Genomic DNA, 21,761 nt, shown 5'->3' with positions numbered 1-21,761 from the left:
ATGTCAGATTGATGAAGGGCAGGAGGGTGAAGGGGGAGAGAGGAGAAAGGAAAGAAGATAGAAAACAATAAGCCGCTAAAGGATGCGAAGAGCAACGTCGAAGAAAGGAGGAAACGCGGGTTCACAGCCAAAGGAGAAGACGAGCAAAAGTGTTGACAGGATGGCGGAAGCCGAACTACAAGGCGGGGCCGCACTACTTGCTGTGGAGAAGATGACCGAGGTGATGGTGGTGGAGCTGGAAAAACATTTGGTGAGGCACATGGAGGCCTTGAGGAAAGAGATGGCGGTCGTGTTGAGGTCATGGGTGGAGGAGGCAATCAGCCTGATGAGGGTGGAGGTGACAAAGGCATCGGCTGAGGTGAGCGAGCAGGGCGAGAAGATGAAGGAGGTGGAGGAGGCCGTGACACGACACAGCGACCAGGTCACCTCGATGGGGGACGATCTGCGGAGGGTGCTGGAGGTTAACAGAGGACTCCGAGCAAAGCTGGAAGACTTGGAAAACCGCTCAAGGCGGCACAATTTGATAATTGTGGGCTTGCCCGAAGGGACAGAGGGCCCAAGGCCAACGCAATACTTCGCTGAGAAGTTGGCAGAGCTGATGGGGGAGGGTGAGAGCCCCACCCTGTACGAGCTAGATCGAGCTCATCGGTCATTAAGGCCGAAGCCCAAAGTGAACGAGTCGCCAAGGGCAGTAATTATCTGCTTCCATACGTTTTGCATGAAGGAGAAAGTATTAAGCTGGGCGAAGCAGGAGCGTGAGCTGCTGTGCGATGGTACTGCGGTTCGGATCTACCAGGACTTGAAAGACGAGCGGCGTTTGGGCGAGTGAAGGCGGCTTTGTACAAGAAGGGGGTGCGATTTGGTGTGGTGTACCCGGTGAAGTTGAGAGTAACATATAACGCCAAAGACTTTTATTTTGAGACAGCGGAGGCGGCTGAGGCGTTCGTGAGGGCAGAAGGCTTGGGTCAGACGTGAAGAGCGGAACTGGAAGAGAGACTGTGGACTGTGTTTGAGCGGCTGGAAAACGTACAAATGTTACAACTTTCTTTTTACTGATTTGTATTGAAATTTACTTCTCTTTGCATTGTTACAGAGTTCAAGTTAATGGCATTCTGTGTTGCGACGGTTAAATGTTATGTTAGTGAATTGTAGGGGTTGGATTGTTGGGTTTGTTTTGGTGTTTCTTTCTCTGGGACTGGGTGGAAGGGGACGAGAGGTCTTGGCGGGGGGAGCCACCCGCGCTAGCTAGCTAAAGTCAGTTAGTGAACGGGGGTGAGGTGAGAGGAGGACTGCGGACGTTGGAGCCTGGATAGCAGGCTTCAATGGGCCTACGAGGCGAGCAAGAGGGGGTGGAGGGATGGATGTTGGGGAATGTTTTTGTAGGGGGGGGTTCTTGGGAGGGGGGAAGGGGTTCGATGTTAACAATGGACAGGGGCGGGTCAGGCTTATGGGGCAGGGCCCGGTGGTATGGTGATGGTGGATAAGAAAGGGGGGGGGGGATTTGAGAGGTGTGAGAGACCCCCAGTAAGGATAATCACATGGAACGTGAGAGGGCTAGGAGGTCCAGTCAAGAGTGCTTGCACATCTTAAAAGTTTGAAAGCCGATGTAGCAATGCTGCAGGAGACTCATTTGAGGGTGAAGGACCAGGTGAGACTTAAAAAGGGCTGGGTTAGCCAAGTGTTTCACTCCGGATTTGATGGAAGGGCTCGAGGGGTAGCGGTGCTGGTCAGCAAAAGGGTACGCTTCCAGATGGAGAAGGTGGTGGCAGATCAGGGGGGTAGATATGTGATTGTGACAGGGGCACTGGAGGGGAGATTAGTGGCGCTGTTAAGTGTATACGGTCCCAATTGGGACGATGTAGGATTTGCAAGGAAGGTGTTTGGGGCTATTCCCGACTTGGACACGCATGAGCTGATTGTGGGGGGGGGGGGACTGGAACTTGGTGCAGGAGCCAAGGTTGGACAGATCACGGCCGCGCTCGCTGGTCCCATCAGGGGGGGGGGCGAAGGCGCTGGCTGGGCTAATGGTGGAAATGGGAGGGGTGGACCCTTGGAGGTTCCTGCACCCAAGGGAATGTGAGTACTCGTATACTTGCGGATCGACTTTTTTGTGGTGGGGAAGGCTTTGCTGGCTGGAGTCAAGGGGTCGGAATACTCTGCAATTGCAGTGTCAGATCAACCTCCTTATTGGGTGGATATGGTGCAGGAGAAGGGGGCAGCGCAGAGACCGGCGTGGAAACTGGATGTGGGGCTTTTGGGGAACCAAGTGTTCTGTGAGAAAATTGAAAAGGTAATTAAGGAATATGTAGATTTCAATTGTACGGGTGAGGGATCAAAGGCAGTCGTCTGGGAGGCTCTAAAGGCGGTGGTGAGAGGTGAGGTAATTTTGTTTAAGGCCAGGGTGGATAAAGAGGAGAGGTTGGAGCGGCAGAGGGTAATAGATGAGATGTTGGAGGTAGATAGGAGGTATGCAGAGGATGGGGACCCGGCGAAACTGGAAAAGAGGAAGGCACTACAGGCGAGCTTCGACCGACTGTCCACCAGGAAGGCGGTGCGCCAACTGAGACGAGCAAGGGGTGCAGTTTATCAAAATGGAGATGTCCCGGAGGGAGGCAGCGGCAAGGGAAATTCTTCATGTGAAGGATAGGGCAGGGAAGTTGGTGGTGGCCCCAGTGCTGATTTACAAGATTTTTGAGGAGTTTTATGAGAGGTTGTACAAGTCAGAACCACTCAGGGGAGACCGTGAGATGCAGGAATTTCTAGATGGGTTGGAGTACCCGAGGTTAGGGGAGGGGGACAGGGCTACATTAGAAGGAGCAATAGTGGAGCAGGAGATAAAGGATGCGATTGGGAGGATGCAGTCGGGGAAGGTGGCAGGGCCGGATGGGTTTCCGGTGGAATTTTATAAAAAATTTAAGGATAGGTTGGCACCCCTGATGGTGGGGATGTTTGAGGAGGCGATAGGGAAGGGGGTGTTGCCACAAACCTTGGGGCAGGCATCGATTTCCCTGTTACTAAAAAAAGAAGGATCCGACGGAGTGTGGGTCGTATCGGCCCATATCATTTCTGAATGTGGACATAAAGGTGTTGGCGAAGGTACTGGCGGGTAGGCTGGAGGAGTGCCTTCCGAAGGTGATAGGGGAGGATCAGACGGGGTTCGTGAAAGGGAGGCAGCTGTTTTCGAACATTAGGAGGGTTTTGAACGTTGTTATGGCACCGGCGGAAAGAAAGGAAACAGAGGTAGTTGTGGCATTGGACGCCGAGAATGCGTTTGATCGGGTAGAATGAGGGTACCTGATGGCAGTGCTGGAGCGGTTTGGAATTGGATCAAGGTTTGTGAACTGGGTAAAGCTATTATATAAGGAAATTATATAATTATGAAGGTAAGTGTCCGCACAAATAATATCAGTTCGAGATACTTTTCTCTCCACCGTGGGACGAGACAGGGATGTCCTATGTCCCCCCTGCTGTTTGCACTTGCGATTGAGCCGTTTGCCATCGCATTGAGAAGTTCGGGAGCTTGGAAAGGAATAGTGCGGGGGGGATAGAGCATAGATTGTCCTTGTACGCCGACGACTTGCGGCTGTATGTGTCGGAGCCGAGTGCGTCGATAGGAATATTGGAGCTACTGCGGGTATTTGGGTTTTTCTCGGGGTACAAGTTGAACCTGGACAAGAGTGAGTACTTTATGGTGTCTCGGCCGGGGTTGGGGGCAGGGGTGGGGAGGCTGCCATTCTGTAGAGCAGGAACTCATTTTACGTATCTGGGGGTGCAGGTTGCCCGGGAGTGGGGGAGGCTTCGCAGGTACAACATCACTAGTTTGGCGGGGAGAGTGAAAGCCGATCTGGCAAGGTGGGATGGCTTTCCTCTGTCACTGACTGGTCGGGTACAGGCGGTTAAAATGAATGTGTTGCCGCGATTCCTGTTTATTTTTCAATGCCTACCGATCTTCCTGCCAAAGTCTTTTTTCAGGGAGATTGAGGGAAGGATTACCTCATTCATATGGGGAGGGAAGGTGGCCAGAGTAAGAAAGGAGCTGCTAAGAGGGGAAGGCAGGCAGGGGGTTTGGGTCTCCTGAACCTGTTGTACTACTACTGGGCGGCGAACGTGGAGACAGTGCGGAGCTGGGTCAGAGGGGTTGATTCTCAGTGGGTCAGAATGGAGGAGAGTTTGTGCAGGGAGACGGGGCTGAAGGCACTTGCAACAGCTCCGCTCCCGATAGCTCCGGGGAAATATTCAGGGAGTCCGGTAATAATAGCTTCATTGTAAATCTAGAGGCAGTTTCGCCAACACTTCGGGTTGGGTTTAGGGTCAAGGGAAATGCCGATTTGGGGGAACCACAGATTTGAGCCAGGGAGGTGGGATGGAAGTTTTCGGAAATGGGAAGAGAAGGGGATTAAGATGCTAAAAGATTTGTTTCTTCGGGGTCGGTTTGCAGGATTGAGGGAGCTGGAAGTGAAGTATGGGCTCGAGCAGGGAGAAGTGTTTAGGTACATGCAGGTTTGGGATTTTGCCAGGAAGGAGATACAGAGCTTCCCAGAGGAACCGGCCTCCACATTGCTGGAGGAGGTGTTGACGACAAGGGGACTGGAGTAGGGGGCAGTGTCAGCGGTGTACGGAGCTATTCTGGAAGAGGATAAGGCACCACTGGAAGGGATCAAAGCAAAGTGGGAGGAAGAGCTGGGAGAGGTTATAGAGGAGGGGGTCTGGTGTGACGTGCTCCGGAGAGTGAATGCCTCCACCTCATGTGCGAGGTTGGGGCTGATACAGCTGAAGGTGGTATATAGAGCGCACCTCACGAGGATGAGCCGATTTTTTTGAAGGAGTAGAGTATGTGTGTGAGCGTTGCAGGGGGGGGGCCGCGAATCACGTTCATATGTTTTGGTCCTGTCCAAAGCTAGGGGAGTACTGGAAGGAGGTATTTAGGGTAATTTCCAAGGTGGTGCGTGTGAAACTGGACCCTGGTCCCCAGGAGGCCATATTCGGGGTGTCGGACCAGCCAGGGTTGGAAACGGGAGCAGAGGCAGATATCATAGCCTTCACCTCGTTGATCGCCCGAAGGCGGATCCTGCTGGGATGGAGAGCAGCCTCTCCACCCAGTGCCCTGGCGTGGCGGGGGGACCTGTTGGAATACTTGACCCTTGAGAAGGTTAAGTTTGAACTGAGGGGAAGCTCGGAGGGGTTCTACAAGTCATGGGCACTATTTATTATGCACTTTCAAGAACTGGATAACATCGAACATTAGTTGGGGGGGGGGTGGGGGTTGGCTGTGTCGATTAAGGGTGACTACGGGTAATCCCTGATTCCTTTTTGTCATTTGTTTATGTAAACATGCGGGCTGATGTTTGGGGGGTTGGTGGGCGGATGGGATCGTTATTATGGGGATTGACATATCTTGCTGATTATTGTTTATTGTTGATGGGTGTAAATGTGGTAGAAAATGTGAAAAAGGAGGAGAATAAAAACATTTAAGAAAAAAAAGAATTCCTACAGTGCAGAAGGAGGGTATTCAGTCCATCGAGTCTGCACAATCACTCCAAAAGAGCACCCTACCTCGGCCCACTCCCCCACCCCATCCACGTAACCCCGTGCATTGGTCATGACTGGAAACCGGAGCACCCGGAGGAAACTCACAGAGATGGGGAGAATGTGTAAACTCCACACAGTCACCCAAGGCCGAAATCGAACCTGGGTCCCTGGCCCTGTGAGGCAGCAGTGCTAACCATTATGTCACTGTGCTGCCTATCACTTTACTCAGAATTATCACTTTACTTAGAATGGTAAATTTTTGAAACATTCTGCTAAGTTGCATAGTAGAGGCAAAGGTTTACATTCAAAATTAAGTTAGATGTTTGAATGCAAGTTAAAATAGTAGAGGAGTGAGACTCACTGGACTGAGACCTTTTCTTGTCCTTGACTTTTCTTGCATTCCTTGTATTATATACCTGTTCACTCTTCCCAAAAAACCCAAACTGGTTTGATCAAAATTTAGTGAACATTGTAACATTTTACAATAAACATTAAATGCACTAATTGTGTAAAATTAGGGCCACTTTTAAGGTTTCATTAAAAAAATTGAATATAACATCTTATTTATCATCTGATAACCTGTTGTAATGAACCCCTGTGTTCCATGTTGCTGTTCCAAAAGCTTCCAGTTATATTAATGGATGAGATTTGGAATTGATAAGCTAGTGGTTAAATGTTCCCTCCTTTTGTTTTCCTTTCCCCCTTGCTGCTATTGCTGTGTTGTTTGGATTTGCTTCTACTGCAAGTTAACGCTGAAGTGCCTGGCTCAGATGGGGTTTGCTCATGGATTCTGTCTTGATAGAAAGGCAGAGTGTGACGTCAATAGCTGCCAGCTGTAATCCTCAAAGAACGTATTGAACAAAAACGTGTGTTTCAGCCAGGCAGCAGGGAATTTAAATGCTACATGATGAAGTCTTAATACCCACATGCAATTGTAAAAACATTGTCAAAAGTTGTACTAGTTCGGAAGATATCTCCAGCTGTAGATTCCAGGTTTCCAGCTTGAATTCGGTAGTACCATTCTTATAATAGTAGATTATTTGAATGTGTTTTATCAAATGTCCAACAAATCGCACTGCTCCAGTACTGTGTGAATCAGACCGAATAGAATTCTATTGTCAGTGCAATAAGCTATCTACTCTTAATGTGTGGATCGGGGGAGATTGCATGATTTAATTTCTGATTCTATTTTTGAAATTTGGTATCCAATTAAGTTTTTTTAAAAAAACTCTTGTATTGTGACTTCTGGATTTCGAGCACCGTGCAGCAACGTTTGTTTACTGCCTTTGAGTGAAGAGTGTTATTATCTGCTTGACTTTCAATAAGCAGTAATACTTTCCAGAAGGAGAAACTGTGGTGTCGAAAAAATTGCAGTACTTCGAAATTAATATTTTCCTCGTTTCATGTTTAAAACCTTTCAGAAGTGATTTCTGTCAGAAAGGTTTCTCTTTGCAGTTCACACATTTTGATAAATTATAAAATGACATTTACCAATTTTCTGGTTAAAAATCAGTAGTATCTTGAAAGGTTAATGGCTGTAAATTTATTGATAAATTGAACATCTAAAATTAAATACCTTTTAACCTTTCACTTCCTCTCGCTGAGGTACATTTTTGAGTAATGAATTTTAGGGTCTTGAAACAGAAAATATTCACTCAAAATGTTCAGTCCTCTGCCCATCTCCATTTTCATCTCTGCCCCCCCCTCGCAGATTATAGAATTCCAATTTTTAAATGTTATTTGCTTTTCCTGATTTCTAATTAGTTACTTGGTACAGGAAGGAGTTTAAATTGTAATTTCAGGGAAAAAGAACAGCTGGCGTAAAAGGTGCTGGCTGGCAACTGACCTGTGGTATATCCAAGTACTTGGTGTATGAGTGCACTGTGCCTGATGTTTATTGAAATGTTCAGTTCTTGCTGCAGTCATGTCTAGCTTTTCACCATTGCTTTTCAAAAGATTTGAAGAGCTTTACTGGTGTGAATCTCCAATAGAGAGCATATTGAAAATCTTACATTCTAACAAGCTACCCTTTGGCTACACTCTCATCAAACTTCTCTTATGTACACATTTTGCAATGTGTCATGTTTATTAGAGCTGAATAAATTGCTTTGAATGGGGACAGGGAGCCAAAAGCTACTTGCGTTTGAAAGTTGTCTCCAGAAGCAACACTCCTCTGCTAAAAATGTGCTACAAAATAGGCTATAGCCAAGCCAGAAATTGTGTTTTCAAGGCTAAATTATAGGCTTCTTTCTGGAATGCTATAGTAAGGGAAGTCTTGAAACTCTTGTGCTTTGCACATTTCTTCTATTCAAATATAAGTGATTTTGGCTTCTTGGTCTGTTACTGTTTGTTTTCCTGGCACATTGCAATGTGCAATCACTTCCTGTCCATAAGGTTCATTGACAGGGCTTTAACAATACGTTGTTAACTTTGGAATAAATTTATCCTGAATCTCCTAGAATTTTGCGCAACTTTGGAACAAGAGAATGCATGTTCTGTGAGCGATTTGCAGAAGGACGAGAACATCAAATGTTTTCTGCTTTTTGAATTCTGTTTATTTAAAAAAAATCTTGCTGTGGGGAAATCGTGGCCTCTTGGTGTTGAGGAGGAGGTTGACAGCACAGAGGAGTTGAGAAGTTTTGATGTGGAGGATTCTTGGCTTATCACTCAATGCACTGCAATGGAGATCACTCAATGCACTGCATTGGAGCTCTTTAATCTTGATAGTTGCAACAGATAAGCAATAAGTTGCATTTCTAAGCCATTCTCAAGCAGTAAATCACCCTAAACGGCATGAGATATTTTACTACATTAAAGGCAATATATGAACACAAGTTGTTATTTCTGGTCAAAAAGGATCTACATTTTAGGCATCTTGGTAAATTATTAATTGACACGTTTGCTAGTTTTCTGATTTTTAAAAAAAAGCAATAACTGAAAGGGTAACTGAAAAATTAATTGAACATCAGGCAAAATTAATATGCTTTAATCTTTCACTTTATGTGCATGAAAGGTGTTGGTTAACATTTAATCTTTTAGTACTTTCAAAGTGCTGGCAAGCTTTGTTCTATCTTGCACACTGTGCTCCAGGTGAATGGTATTGGTGGCCATGGCAATAAGCTTGTAGTTCGTTCTGCTTTGATAGATTGTTGGTGTAGGGTTACTTTTGGTTGGCCATGCACCTTTTTTAAAAAAAAAAAAGGTGTCATTTAATTTCTCGGTTACAAAAGGTTCTGGAAATTTGTATGTAGTTAAAATGTTCTTGTCACACCTCTTCAGACAGGGCCAAATCCTCAGTGTAACTGAGTTAACTGTTGTAGATTCTTTGGCTTCAATTGTAATTGTCAATGAATCTGTTGTAAAATTTGTTCCCACAGGGTTTTACTGGTAGGCATTCAATCTCATCTGTAAATTTGATACATTTTAGGGTGTGCTGCTGTATGGGCCTCCAGGCACTGGGAAGACACTCCTAGCAAGAGCTGTGGCCCACCACACTGACTGCACCTTTATCCGTGTATCTGGCTCTGAGCTTGTACAGAAATTCATTGGCGAAGGTATGTTTTTGGGGGGTATGTTTTTGGGGACTCTGTTTAATGTTTCTTCTGAAGGATGGCACCTTGTTGACAATGTAAGCACTTTCTCAGATGATGCCAGCCTAGATTAAATGCATAAGTTGGATTGAACCTAGAACTTTATGACTTATGAATGTTTTGAACCTGGGCTAAGCAAATAAAATAATGTATTCACTATTTACATTTCTTGTGCCGCACGGTAGCATAGTGGTTAGCACAATTGCTTCACAGCTCCAGGGTCCCAGGTTCGATTCCCGGCTTGCGTCACTGTCTGTGCGGAGTCTGCACCTTCGCCCCGTGTGTGCGTGGGTTTCCTCCGGGTGCTCCGGTTTCCTTCCACAGTCCAAAGATGTGCAGGTTAGGTGAATTGGCCATGCTAAATTGCCCTTAGTGCCCAAAATTGCCCTTAAGTGTTGGGTGGGGTTACAGGGTTATGGGGATAGGGTAGAGGTGTGGGCTTGGGTAGAGTGCTCTTTCCAAGAGCCGGTGTAGACTGAATGGGCCGAATGGCCTCCTTCTGCACTGTAAATCGATGATTCTATGATTCTCACTTTCACCCACCCCTGCAATCCTTCAGCCGATTGTCTTTATATCGAGTTGATTATTTGTGCCTGTGTATTGTTCCAAGTGCATTGGCAGTCCTCTAGATTCTCATTCAATTGCTTGTTTTTCATGTGAGTCTTGACAGTGTCTTACCCTGTCCTCGTATTCAACAGTCACATAATCGTATTCCAGCAGGGACATTGGATAAAAATCCAGGCTACCTTGTTGTAAACCACCACACTATGCAACACCCCCCCCGCCCTCCAATTTTAGGCCAGAGCATCGTGGCTTTTGTATCTTCTGAAAGCCTGGTTGAGATCAGTTCACTCACTACCGATCTGGGACAATAACTGATCTTTATGATTACATTTGGGGGTGAGTTATAGGCTATAACATTTTCCAGTTCTTTTTCATGTCTGCTTAGGCAAGGGTCCCAGCTCGGGTACAATTCTATAAGTGTCAGCAGCTGTTCACTATGTTCGGGTGCTTGTTTTTCTTGGGTCTGCCCAGGCGTAGGTCACGTTAGGTTGTTCAACAAAGAAAGGATGAAGAAAGGCAAAGAAAGAATGTGAAAGCCAAGCCTGACTTCTTCATCTGATGGTGAAACACTAATACTTTGTGGGTTCTGCTGGATATTGATCACTTGAGTAAGAATCCTGAAGTTTTGTCCCCCTCCTTTCCTGAGCATGGGAAACACTGAAGCAATTGCAGTATTGCATCACCGCTTGGCTGAGACCTCCCTAATCTAGTGGTTTTGTGTGGGTAACACCTTGCAAATGATCAGTTCACTCCCAAGGAGTCTTCACAAATCTTAGCACACCTCCAGGGTCTAACTTGCCAGTTATCCAAAGGAACCAATTCTATAATAGCAGAAAATGAACTGGTATTCAACAGCAGAAATTACATGCTGATAAACAGATATTTAAAGTAAAGGAAAATGACCTTGGACTCAGCGGGGGGTGGGGGGGTTAGAACAGTTGGATAGTCGTTTGAGCTATTTTGGTTAAAATTTGGTACTGTGCTGTTCTGACATCCCCAGTTCACTGCGTTGTTGCATTGACCTACTGAACCATAGCTATCTGGTCAAAAAGATCAGTTGATGGACATCTGAGCCTTGAAATAAGATCACGACTTTGAAGCATATTTTCGTTTAGAATAGATGTGGATTGGGTGGGATGGCTTGATTCATTCTCCTCTTTCCCACATCGTGGAAATTGTGAAAGATAACCTGTGCAGGTAACAGAAAACATCACTGAACAGTTGACAATTTTAATGTAACTAGTACAGGCTTAGCAAACAATCTGTAGACTTGTGAGTATGCACGCATTTTTAATAAACATTGGCCACCTTCAGGAATACAAAAGTTTGTAATTCAGATTGATACACTGCAGAAATCTGCCTTTTTGTAAAACCCACCCTACCTTTGTAGGTGCTCGTATGGTGCGGGAGCTGTTTGTGATGGCCAGAGAGCATGCTCCGTCCATTATCTTCATGGATGAAATTGACTCGATTGGTTCTTCGCGATTGGAGGGTGGTTCTGGTGGTGACAGTGAAGTGCAGCGCACCATGTTGGAACTTCTCAACCAGCTTGATGGGTTTGAGGCCACTAAGAATATTAAGGTACAATTTATATACACGAGCTAACTATGTGTACTAAAACATGGTCGTTCAAGTGCTGGAAGGGAAGACAGACGAGGAAGAGACTGTTAGGAACCTTGTCTTGTAGGTGAGCTTCTCTCTCCCCATATCCCATTAAGGCTGGGAGAAAAATAATTAAATGTCAAGAATTTATTCATTGGAAGCTTTCATCTGCACATCAGGCCATGGTTGCTTATGTGGCGAAGTATGTCCCTTTGTGCATGCACTGGAGCCCGTGCCGCACTTGCATTTGCCTTAGAAATGGGCACAATCTCTCTGATTGATTGAACAGAGAGCCAAAGAAATAAATATGTGGTTGCTCAGAGGCCAGGGAGAAATGAAAATAATTTGTGCGTCCTGAACAAAATTTTAATTCTATTGGCTCTGTATACTATTGACTCCTGTTATTTCCATGTTTGGCGTAGGTAATTATGGCAACCAACAGAATTGATATCCTTGATCCTGCTTTGCTGCGACCAGGACGAATTGACAGGAAAATTGAATTCCCTCCTCCAAATGAAGAGGTGAGTTTGGAATGGTATCATGCAAGTGGATGTCCACAATGGAGTTATTTTAAAAATAAAATGTTCTTCCTTGATGAAATTTACACTTGCCTTGTACAATTCCCGTTTTATACAAAAAAAAACTCCTTGGGAAGATATATTTTTTACGTTTGCCAATAATTTAACATTCGTTTGTAGATGAAGCACTGCGTCTGTTTGGGCCTGCTCTATTAATTAATTGCAGATATATCCTGGGACTACTTGTTTTTTCTGATTTGTTTTGAGAAGGGTGGCAAAGTGAACACTGTTAAGGTAAAATAGTGAATTCCCTGGCTATCTTTAGGAACCATAATTGATGTTAGGAATTTGGAACTATTTAAGAAAGTCTGATGTTGTTTCTTTATCACTTCAACTATTTAAGTAACGGATGCTGCTCTTAAACATGGTTTTTCAAAGCAGTTTTCTTTTGCTGCTACAACGCAAGTTATTAGTTGGCCCATGGCACTTTGACACAATTACTTGAAAAATTCCATGTGGCCTGTTTTGCTTAAAAGCCAAGTGTTCCCAGACTTGGCTTTGAGTGATTCAAATCCAACATAATATGCTTCTCATAAAAGCCAATCCACTTCATTATCAACACATTTTAATAGTATGGACAAATGTGAACTGTTTTGCTTAGTGAGAATGTTGTTTTTGCTTCCTCGCCGACAACCCCTTCCCTTTTCTCAGGCTCGCCTTGACATTCTGAAGATTCATTCTCGCAAGATGAACTTAACACGTGGTATCAATCTGCGCAAAATTGCTGAGCTGATGCCAGGGGCATCAGGTGCAGAGGTTAAGGTGAGAGAGTGACCCAGGCATAAATCTGCTGTGTGCGTGATTGGAAAATGCACTACTGCAAAGTCCTTGACTTTTTTCCCACTAAAATGTGACTGTGTTGATGAAATCTTGCACACCATAAAAGTCTTCCCTCACATTTAGATCTACTCCAACCAAATAATAAAGTGGAAAGATATTGGAAATTTAGATACTTGCACTAGCATATTGAGCCAAATTGTTCAAAACAAAGTTGCAATTCCCTTTTAATTGTAAATTTCTTCACTAAGTTAGATTTGTTTTATTCTGAAAAAATAATTGCCCTATGCAACTTGCTTCCGACTTGTTATTTTGCCACTTGGTACACCTGATTGGACGGTAGATCAGCAATGCCTCTGTTAGAACTATGCTGTAGCTCATTAAACTTCCAGTGCACCATAAGGAGTACATGCATCTATTGACATTGGCGTGATTTATTAATTGGGTCAGATTTTGAGATGTACCTTTATTTTGCAGGGAGTATGCACAGAAGCCGGCATGTATGCCTTAAGAGAAAGAAGAGTTCATGTTACACAAGAAGACTTTGAAATGGCAGTGGCTAAGGTGAGATACTGTAGATGCTGTACAAATCTTACCTGATTGAAAGTCATTTTACTTGATTAAAAGCAATAATGTTGCAAATTTTTTCTCCAGATTAAATCTATAAACTTTTATCACAAAACCATTTAATTTGAAACTGCTTCTTATGGCAAAGTACTGTGTGCAACAGAACCACTCCTTGCAGTACAATTTCTCCTAACCTCTCATTTAAATAATGCTCTCATGCCTCTTCACTGTGCACTTCAAGGTCCTTTAAGATTGTCGTGCATGAGTGTATCATAAAGGGACTGCTGCTTGTCTGTAGTGTTCGTTTCCTGCGTGGCGCATTTTCAATTGGTGTGTTTTGTTGCATTCAAGTGACTATTTTAAATTGATAAAGCCCTCACCAGTGATTCCCAAACAGAATAGTCCTACTATATCAAAACCATACATTGATTATTAGATCATCTTAACCTGCCCTGTTGAAACATAATCCTAATAACTAGTCTGATCTCATAACTACTGTCATCCTGGTGAATCTATACTGCATGACTTTATACGTTTATCATGGTACATCTAAAACTACTCTAATCAAAGTTAAACCAGTGCTTCGTACAAATGCTTTTTTGATTTTATTCTTGTACTATTTATAAAACCCAAGAAATTGGCACTTTTATATGGCTATATTTACCTACATTATCAGGGAATTGGAACTTTGTCTCTCATCCATACTACCGGTATCTTTCCATTGTATTTACTTATTTCCTGTTTTCCTTCGTTTACATTGCAGCTTCTACTTGTCTGTCTTCCTTCAGTTCTTTACAGTCATTCTCTCTCTCTCTCACACACTGAGGCTTATTTTCAGCCCTTCAGTCTGAGCCAAAACACTCCACTTCCTGGCTTTCAAGCAAATTTCTCTCCATGTGTTGTATTTGTAGGGAATAAGGAAGGAGTGTTTACCTTTTTTTTTTCATTCTAATTTCTACTGTGCAAGTGCCAGAAACAAAGGTGTCCAGTATGATTCTATGCCTGGTGCTTTGCTGAAATACAGTAGCATTTTGATTAGTGACCTGAAACAGACTTGCCCATGTCTTGGTGATCACTACACGATTAATGAAATTGACCCATGACCACAGTCGTCATGTATTTTTTTTCCAATAATAAAGCAATTGTTTAAGTCTGTTTTTAGAATCCATTAGTATCTGTGAGGACTAATTTGATAAAAGGTTGCTTCGTTGATCACTTAAGTTAGGCCCTGCTGTTCATGGTGATCATCAACCCTGTTTACCAGCAAATCTTTTTCTTTAATTGCAGGTTATGCAGAAGGACAGTGAAAAGAACATGAGCATCAAGAAGCTTTGGAAGTAAATGCATGCAGTGAGGTTGTTGTAAGCAGGCTATTGGCAGATTTTACTGTTTGAAAATATCTAATCATTGTAAACTTTCCTGTCTTTAATAAATGTTCATGAAACATGAGACTTTAGTTATTAAATGGTCATTGTCATACATAACGAGTTGCAGCGATCTTCCTTGAGTAGGTTAAATACTTGCCAGGAACTAGTGCATCTGGACTGGACCTGCCATTTTTGGATTATTTTCAGGGGTTATAGGCTGGAAGTCAGTTTTTTCTCTTCCATTTTCCAAAATCTGCTGCTTATTGTGATAGCTTTCATAAACATTGAAAAACTGTTTTTCACCCATGAACTTTGCTCAACATTCGTCCAGCAAACTCATATTTTGCATGTCGAATGATTCACTCAAAATGGTTTACTTGGGCGAATGAATGGTGGTGTTCATTCGGTCAATGACTGCAGAACTGCCCAAGCTGAATGGAACAGTAAGGCTCTGGATACTTTGCATCCAATATAATTCTTAGTTGCATTTTTTGAAAATGCAAGTTAAAAATAATTTGGGTGAAGCAGACTCTGCAGGAGTTGGACATCTTCCATCATAAGAAACACTAGGACCTTTTGCTTGCTTTGGTAGGAGAATCTCTGCAGAAACTAATAATCTGTTTCACCCAATTCTGGTATCTTCCCCCCCCCCCCCCCCCCCAGACACACACACACACACAAAATGAGCAGTTTTGAAATAAATACAGTAGAGATCAGCTTTGTTTTGGTTTATTTTCAATGCAAAAACCTCTACAGGATCCTCTGAACCTTGTACATGATTGTATATTGGCTCTGGTACAAATGTGGTCCCAAATGGAACAGAAGCACCAAATTATAATGTATATAAGAAATGAGCATTTTTTTTGCACTTGTCAAAGCAATGCCTACAAAATAGATCTGACACTTTATGTTGAAAATTAATCCCAATGAGCTCCTATAAACCAGCTTTTTAAGCTTGCCTCCCACTAATGGCTTCAGAGTTCCCACATAGCAAGACAGTGTTATGCTGGTGCAGCACTGAAACTGCTGCATCATATTGTTGTAAAATTGAAACATGGCAGCCTTGGGTCATATTTCTGCTTTAGGGAACCATGAACCCTTTGGAATGGAAGATGGCTGAACCACCTTCAGTTAAAGCTGTACAACTTTCCAAACAGTATCAAAATTAATTAAACGTTTGCAGCATAAAATGCAATCCTTGATCCAAATCACACTTAAGTCCAGTAACTAACTAATACAGGCGTTTTCTATAAATATCCACATGTACCTTGGTCCTGAACACCACTGCATTGAATATAAAAGCATCAGAACATTTTTAAAAATCTGTAAATATAAACGTGTGAAAGCATCACTTAATAGCTGTTACACTATTGGCCGCATGCTGTAGACAACAGGAAGAATGTCTCTCATTTCAGTCATGTCATTTTCCAATCAGACATGTTCTTATACTTTTAGGAATCCATGCCCAGGGCACGTAACATGGATCCCAGCATTTCCAAAGGCAATTGCATTTTAATTTTAACTCTGAACTTATTACTGGGAATGGAGCCACATGCTGTTTGTCTTATTGCTTATGGTCTATTTGTTAGCCTCACCCATCCATCATGATCAAGTTGCCCAATTATTCAGTCACACTAATGGAAATTACTGCCCTGTTGCATCACAATATTTTAGCAACTAGGTACTATACTAGTAGGTTTATAATGCAGTTATAAAACTGAACAATGTATGCTTACTTCACTGTCTGCAAATATTTAAACCCTGAACTAATGTACTCAAAAGTCAACCTGATGTGGAGTCTATGCTCTTATCCGCACTGTAGTGTGCTTCCTATTCATAGGTTTTTAAAACCTTAGTAAGTCAATACTTGGGGTCTCGTTTTTTTTTCAAAGGTAGTTTGAGCAAAAGACCCTATCCTATTTGACTTGAAAATGGTTTACATTTTCAACAATGGTCCTGCAGTGGCCCAATTCCAGTCAAGATGACATTCGCTAACCTGAATGGGTTTATACAACTCGGAATGTGTGCCCAGATTCTTCATCCCAGTAGAGTCAAACTATTTCCCTTGCTTTAAATGTGCATGTATACCATTTGCAACATTGTATGTTGGAGAAGTGGGGAAGTTTCACCTATTGACATTTTCAGTGGAGAAGTTAATTGTCTTTAGAAATGCCAAACAGTTTTGCCTCGTGTAATAAAATCTCAAATGAGCCTGGCAGGATCACAAGGTAGGATTATCGGATTTGTGGAACCTAGTGTGCCGCTAAGTGGAAACCTAAACAAATTTCAGTGTCTAATTCTGTATTTTCATTATCATGGAAGGAAGCCAGGCGATAAGGAAGCTTGATTATTTTAACTTAATTAACACAACTTTATAGATTTTAAAAAAACAATTCTATACTGTTGGCTGTTACTAAACTAAGATTTAATTTCCCATTTGGTCCCTGTTCGGTTATATTTGCTGGAGTTGAACTTGTATAGAGAGGATGAGGGAAGGTTTAGAGTTGGGTGGAATGGACTTGGTGGCCGGTTAGTGACAAACACTCACTGCCTTGGCTTGTACAAAAATGGTAATTTCAGTTGTCATTGGCTAAGGAAACCAATCCACAGATTGCTATCAGGACAGCAATCAGCAGGGGAGGGAAATTTAAATTAAAAAAAAAAAAGAATCACATAAGGGCCGATTGCTGGACTTATTCATGATCGAATTGTGCTGACCTGCTTTTAATGCAACTGCTTCAGTAGCTTATTAACTAATAACAGCAAACGGCATCATTCAGATCATGTACAAAACATATATTTCCTGAGATGTGTACAATGCACCACAAGCTGAAAATCCTACAAATAAAATGCCTCATGATGCACATTTGTATTTTGTGGCATTTTGACAAAATGACGATGTAAGTTGCATTAAGTGCCTGCTGATTAAACTAGATTAACTAGCATCCGGGCTGGACTGTATAATTTTATTATTAGTTTGCCAATCAGGATGTCCTTTCAGAGGTGATATAGGACCTGGGATCAGTGAGGTATGATTATACATTTTAATGACTTTGTGCTAGTCATTGATGGTACACTAAAATGAGAGACATTCCCTCCTGGTACAGATACTTTGATACCTTTATTGCCCAACCACCTAACTAATAATCACAATCTCACAAGCAATTTCTCGGCAATTCAAAACCCATTCTAAACTATTTCACACTCGCACAGCAATCATCATTGTAAACCATTAAAGCTTTGCAAACTCTAACTCAGATATAACATTTAAATTTGCACTCAGCAGTTTTAATGAAAAATAACGCAACTTCTACCTGATATATTCAACAGTCACGTACCTTTTAAAAACTTTATTTTCCTGAACTTTGAAAATGTTTGTTTTATATTTTAAAAAAAAAGCGATTGTACAATGCTATAAGAAAGCAACTTTCTCTAAATATACTTAAGGAAATCAAATATTAATAAAATCTCAAACTTTAAAAACCCCACAACGATGGAATTGGAACCCATCTGTATTTCTATTACGATTCTCTAATTATTTGCTTAGATCCAGCTATTTGTGCAGATTTGCATTAATTTGTTTCAGGCCCCAGATTTTGGAAAAGGATTCGTTATTATAGTGAATGTTCCTATTATTGTGCATTAATGCTTTGGCTAGTGTACTTTAATTGCATTACCCACCATATGGCTCTAGATTTAACTGACTTTGATGATTATTCAGAAAACATAAAACAGGACATGAATTTGAAATTGAGTTGCACAGTCCTAAAATTGAGTTAAATGTTTATTACAGTTGGGTTGCTATAGAGCTTGCACTCCCAGTGACACTTTGATTGACATCAACTTTGTCCTCAAGAGCCTGTTTCAAATTTAAATTTACTCTGGTGGCTAGCAGTATTAAAAATAAAAAGTATTTCATTGGTTCAACATTAAATGAAAAATTGAATCCCTACAAAAAATATTGGTTTGAACCAGCTAAGCACTTTTGAGGATATAGGCGGAGTGCATTTTTCATACAATCCCCCCAACTCCACAAGTACAATTTTGATTTCTAATATGTATTTTGGAAGAAATCTGGCTCGCTTACTTGAAAAAAAAATGGGATTCTCCCCACAGCAGTTGTCTTCATTCTCTTCACAGCAGTGGTCTTCAAGATTGCTGAATGACTTGCCAGAAACATTGCCCAGTTATCTTTATGGTATTACCTGACAAAGTGTATTTTCCATTTAAAGCCTAATCTATCCTCCATCTGGACTTCCCAAAATGGTCTATCAAACAACGAAGTGCTCATTTTGATTCCCACATTTATCCATAAACAGGAATGTGACTAAAAACAACTTTCTTTTCCACGATAGCCATCTGAGCAACCACTCGGCAATCTCGAGAACCAGTGCACACTTTGGGTTGGATGCAATGGCACAATTTTAGATTTTTACATGCAATGTGAATGATGTTTTAACACTGACACAAGAGATCGGTTCACAGGATAAGGCAGATTATACAGATCTCTAGTCACTAATGTACTTTCCTGAAGGTGATGTAATCTGAAGTGTGTCATTGCAAGGGGACAATCTGGATAATGTCTAACTTTATCGTTAATCTGATTGGGGGTAGTACTCCAAGTGATGGGAATACATATTGCTACAGAATTAAATAATTCAAGCAATGCACTAGTTATTTCCTTGACCTCTTGCTATGATATTCAGTTCCAATTCCAGCTTGATGATCTATCTTTTCAAACACTGAACTAATCAAAATTGAAGAACAGGAGAGGGTTTGAGTTTTACAAAAGGTTACCCAGGCAGTGACATTGCTTGGCCAAGATCAAATGCTCCCACAATAAACAGAAGATACGGAAAATATTTCTTCCACACTTCGCTGCACGCTCTTCCACGGCAAGATCAAACTTTGCAAGACCTTTGATGGGCAAACATTGTCGGATAGGTTTGACAGGCTGGACATACAGTTTGTTTCCCCAGGCTTGGGAATTTAGAACAAGGGGGCACAAGGGGTTGATAATTTAGGGCTAAGATTAAGCAAAATCTCATACTTAAGGCTGAGATAGACAGATTTTTGGTCTCCGGGAATCAAGGGAGGAAAGTGGAGTTGGAGCCCAAGATCAGCCATGGTTGTATTGAATGGCAGGGCAGGTTCGACAACCCATATTGTCTACTTCTATGTCTTCTCACAGAGCCTCAAAATTACAACTTCGCTACTAATTTAAGAGTGCAAAATATGTTCAAACGCCAATAGTGCAATCAGGTTTTGGACTGAACTTGTTTTGTTTTAAGTGCTTACAAGAATAAAAATGGCTTTTCTCCATGTGAGATTGCAACTATCTAATAATGGCCGCAATTCAGACACGCGTTGTTTCCGGCGCTATCCAAGCTGGGTCGATCACGGATCACTCCGCCTTGCGCAATCTAGATTTCGTTCTCACTGGCCGTGGGCAGAATCAGCATATTTAAATACTCGGATGCCACTTTCACCCGGCGTCTGGGAATCGGCGGCTGTGAATGCAAAATCTTGACCGGGCACCATTCAGCACTGGTTTCCACAAACTCCCACTGGCACTGTCTGGGTGCCAAGTTGGCACTGCCAGGGTCTGGGGATGCCTTGCCTATTAGAGGGATGTTCCAGGGGCCACAAGAAGGTTGGGGGTGGCGGGCAGAAAGCGGAGGAGTTCAGCTCACCAGTGCAGGAAATCACTAAAGTGTGGCCTCGGCGTGGAGAAACTAATTACCTGAGGCCCAAAAAACTGGCAAAGTGCCGGTGAATAGCGAGGCGAATCTCGGCGCTGCAGCCGGTGAGAAACACCCCGTTAATCACACCCGAAAGCAAACTTTATGCCTGCAAGCCTCTGCTGTCCTGGGAGGGGGGCGGGTGGGATAGCCATTACAATCATGAATTACTGACGTTATGAGGGTATCGGGCTATTCTGGGGCTTCTGACTAAGTCACTCAGTTGTGCAATCTTTTTCATTTCAACACAAAAAAAGTGCAAATCTAATGGCAGATTTGGGCCGTGCCAGAGGCCTTTCAATCAAATTAAGTTGCTGGAGTTGATAAGTTACCAAAGATCACTCACTGAGCAATGGCTTTTAAAAAGATATGTCAAGACAATCTCTGCCTCTACTGCAGCAGGAGGGCAGGATGTTGCTGAAATTTTAAATTGTGTTTTTAAGGTGAGACTTTTATCAAAAATATTACTAGAATGTCCCCAGCAAAGAATGATTTTCCTGCTTGTGATCTACAATCCCAACCAGGTGTGTTTCTCTGACATCGAAGAAGCAGTGCAAGTAACGTGAATGTCGAGCTCCAGTTCTTTGGAAGGGAGGCACAATTGTGTCTAAGTGATGCGGATTCCCAGTACTTGCTCCAGTTCTTGTCTGCGTTGCTGAACCTGTATGGAAGAATCAGAGATTTCTTAAAGTTCAGAATACTGTGGGCATGGTTTTATATTGCAGTGCATACGCTTTGCGCATTGTTAATAGAACTGCCTCCGTCCCATCGCCTGCAAAATCACTGCGCTGAAAGTGTCAGGGATCCACAAGTGAACATTTCCTATATTGTCCAAAACTTACCCCTTTTGGGTTTTAAAATAACACTTCTCGTGAATACAGTGGAGGGGACCATTACATGATACATTTTACACGGGAGTGTAGCAGTTTTCTTTGTAATCTTCTGGTGCGAACCCACAAAAAAACATTTTGCACAAGCAGAATTAGGGTTCGGTGCTCGCTCAGATATGTCCTGAGCTTAAAAACAAAATCCACTATGATTCAAACACACACAACACATTGCTAAGCTCCTAAATCTTTCCCCACCCCTTGTGGATGTACCGGATTACAGCTAGAGCCTTCTAAATAGAGGCAACTTTCCAGAGAAGGTAGTCAAAATTCCAGGCAGCCTCGGAGAACGAGTGAGAAATGAAAAAGACAAAGTGATTACAGAAGATTGAAGAGGGAGAGGGATTAAAGAGATTATGCAATGCAGCGGGTGGAGTTACCTTTCCAAAGTAACTGCCTGCAATTGCGATGGAGATTATGGCTGACTGCTGTGATACAGAGGGTTTAGGACAGGGCTTATATTTTCGCTTCTGCTTCTTCATGCACAATTCTGGCTCTTGGTTGTGCTGCCAATTAGAATGCTGAGCAAAGGACCGGGCATGTCTCCAGAAAGGAACAA

The 21,761-nt window shown here is 42.7% G+C and overlaps 2 protein-coding genes across 2 annotated transcripts in view; one reads left to right on the top strand and one right to left on the bottom strand.

Annotated features, from left to right (window-relative positions):
* Positions 1-14,656, top strand: part of psmc5 (proteasome 26S subunit, ATPase 5) — a 56,909-nt gene extending 42,253 nt beyond the window's left edge. Inside the window, exons 8-13 of the mRNA XM_072487127.1 lie at positions 8,957-9,083; positions 11,074-11,264; positions 11,708-11,806; positions 12,515-12,625; positions 13,118-13,204; positions 14,495-14,656. Of these exons, the coding sequence (XP_072343228.1) occupies positions 8,957-9,083; positions 11,074-11,264; positions 11,708-11,806; positions 12,515-12,625; positions 13,118-13,204; positions 14,495-14,548 (669 nt within the window). The 3' untranslated portion in view covers positions 14,549-14,656. The remainder of the gene's footprint in view (positions 1-8,956; positions 9,084-11,073; positions 11,265-11,707; positions 11,807-12,514; positions 12,626-13,117; positions 13,205-14,494) is intronic.
* A 631-nt stretch (positions 14,657-15,287) lies between these two features.
* The window catches only part of LOC140398439 (SWI/SNF-related matrix-associated actin-dependent regulator of chromatin subfamily D member 2-like), a 61,674-nt gene continuing 55,200 nt past the window's right edge, over positions 15,288-21,761 (bottom strand). Inside the window, exon 13 of the mRNA XM_072487126.1 lies at positions 15,288-20,976. Coding sequence (XP_072343227.1) covers positions 20,923-20,976 — 54 coding nt within the window. The 3' untranslated portion in view covers positions 15,288-20,922. The remainder of the gene's footprint in view (positions 20,977-21,761) is intronic.

The sequence above is a fragment of the Scyliorhinus torazame genome, chromosome 21 (genome assembly GCF_047496885.1).
Source record: "Scyliorhinus torazame isolate Kashiwa2021f chromosome 21, sScyTor2.1, whole genome shotgun sequence".
NCBI classification, from domain to species: Eukaryota; Metazoa; Chordata; class Chondrichthyes; order Carcharhiniformes; family Scyliorhinidae; genus Scyliorhinus; species Scyliorhinus torazame.
This window is presented reverse-complemented; position numbering and strand designations above follow the sequence as displayed.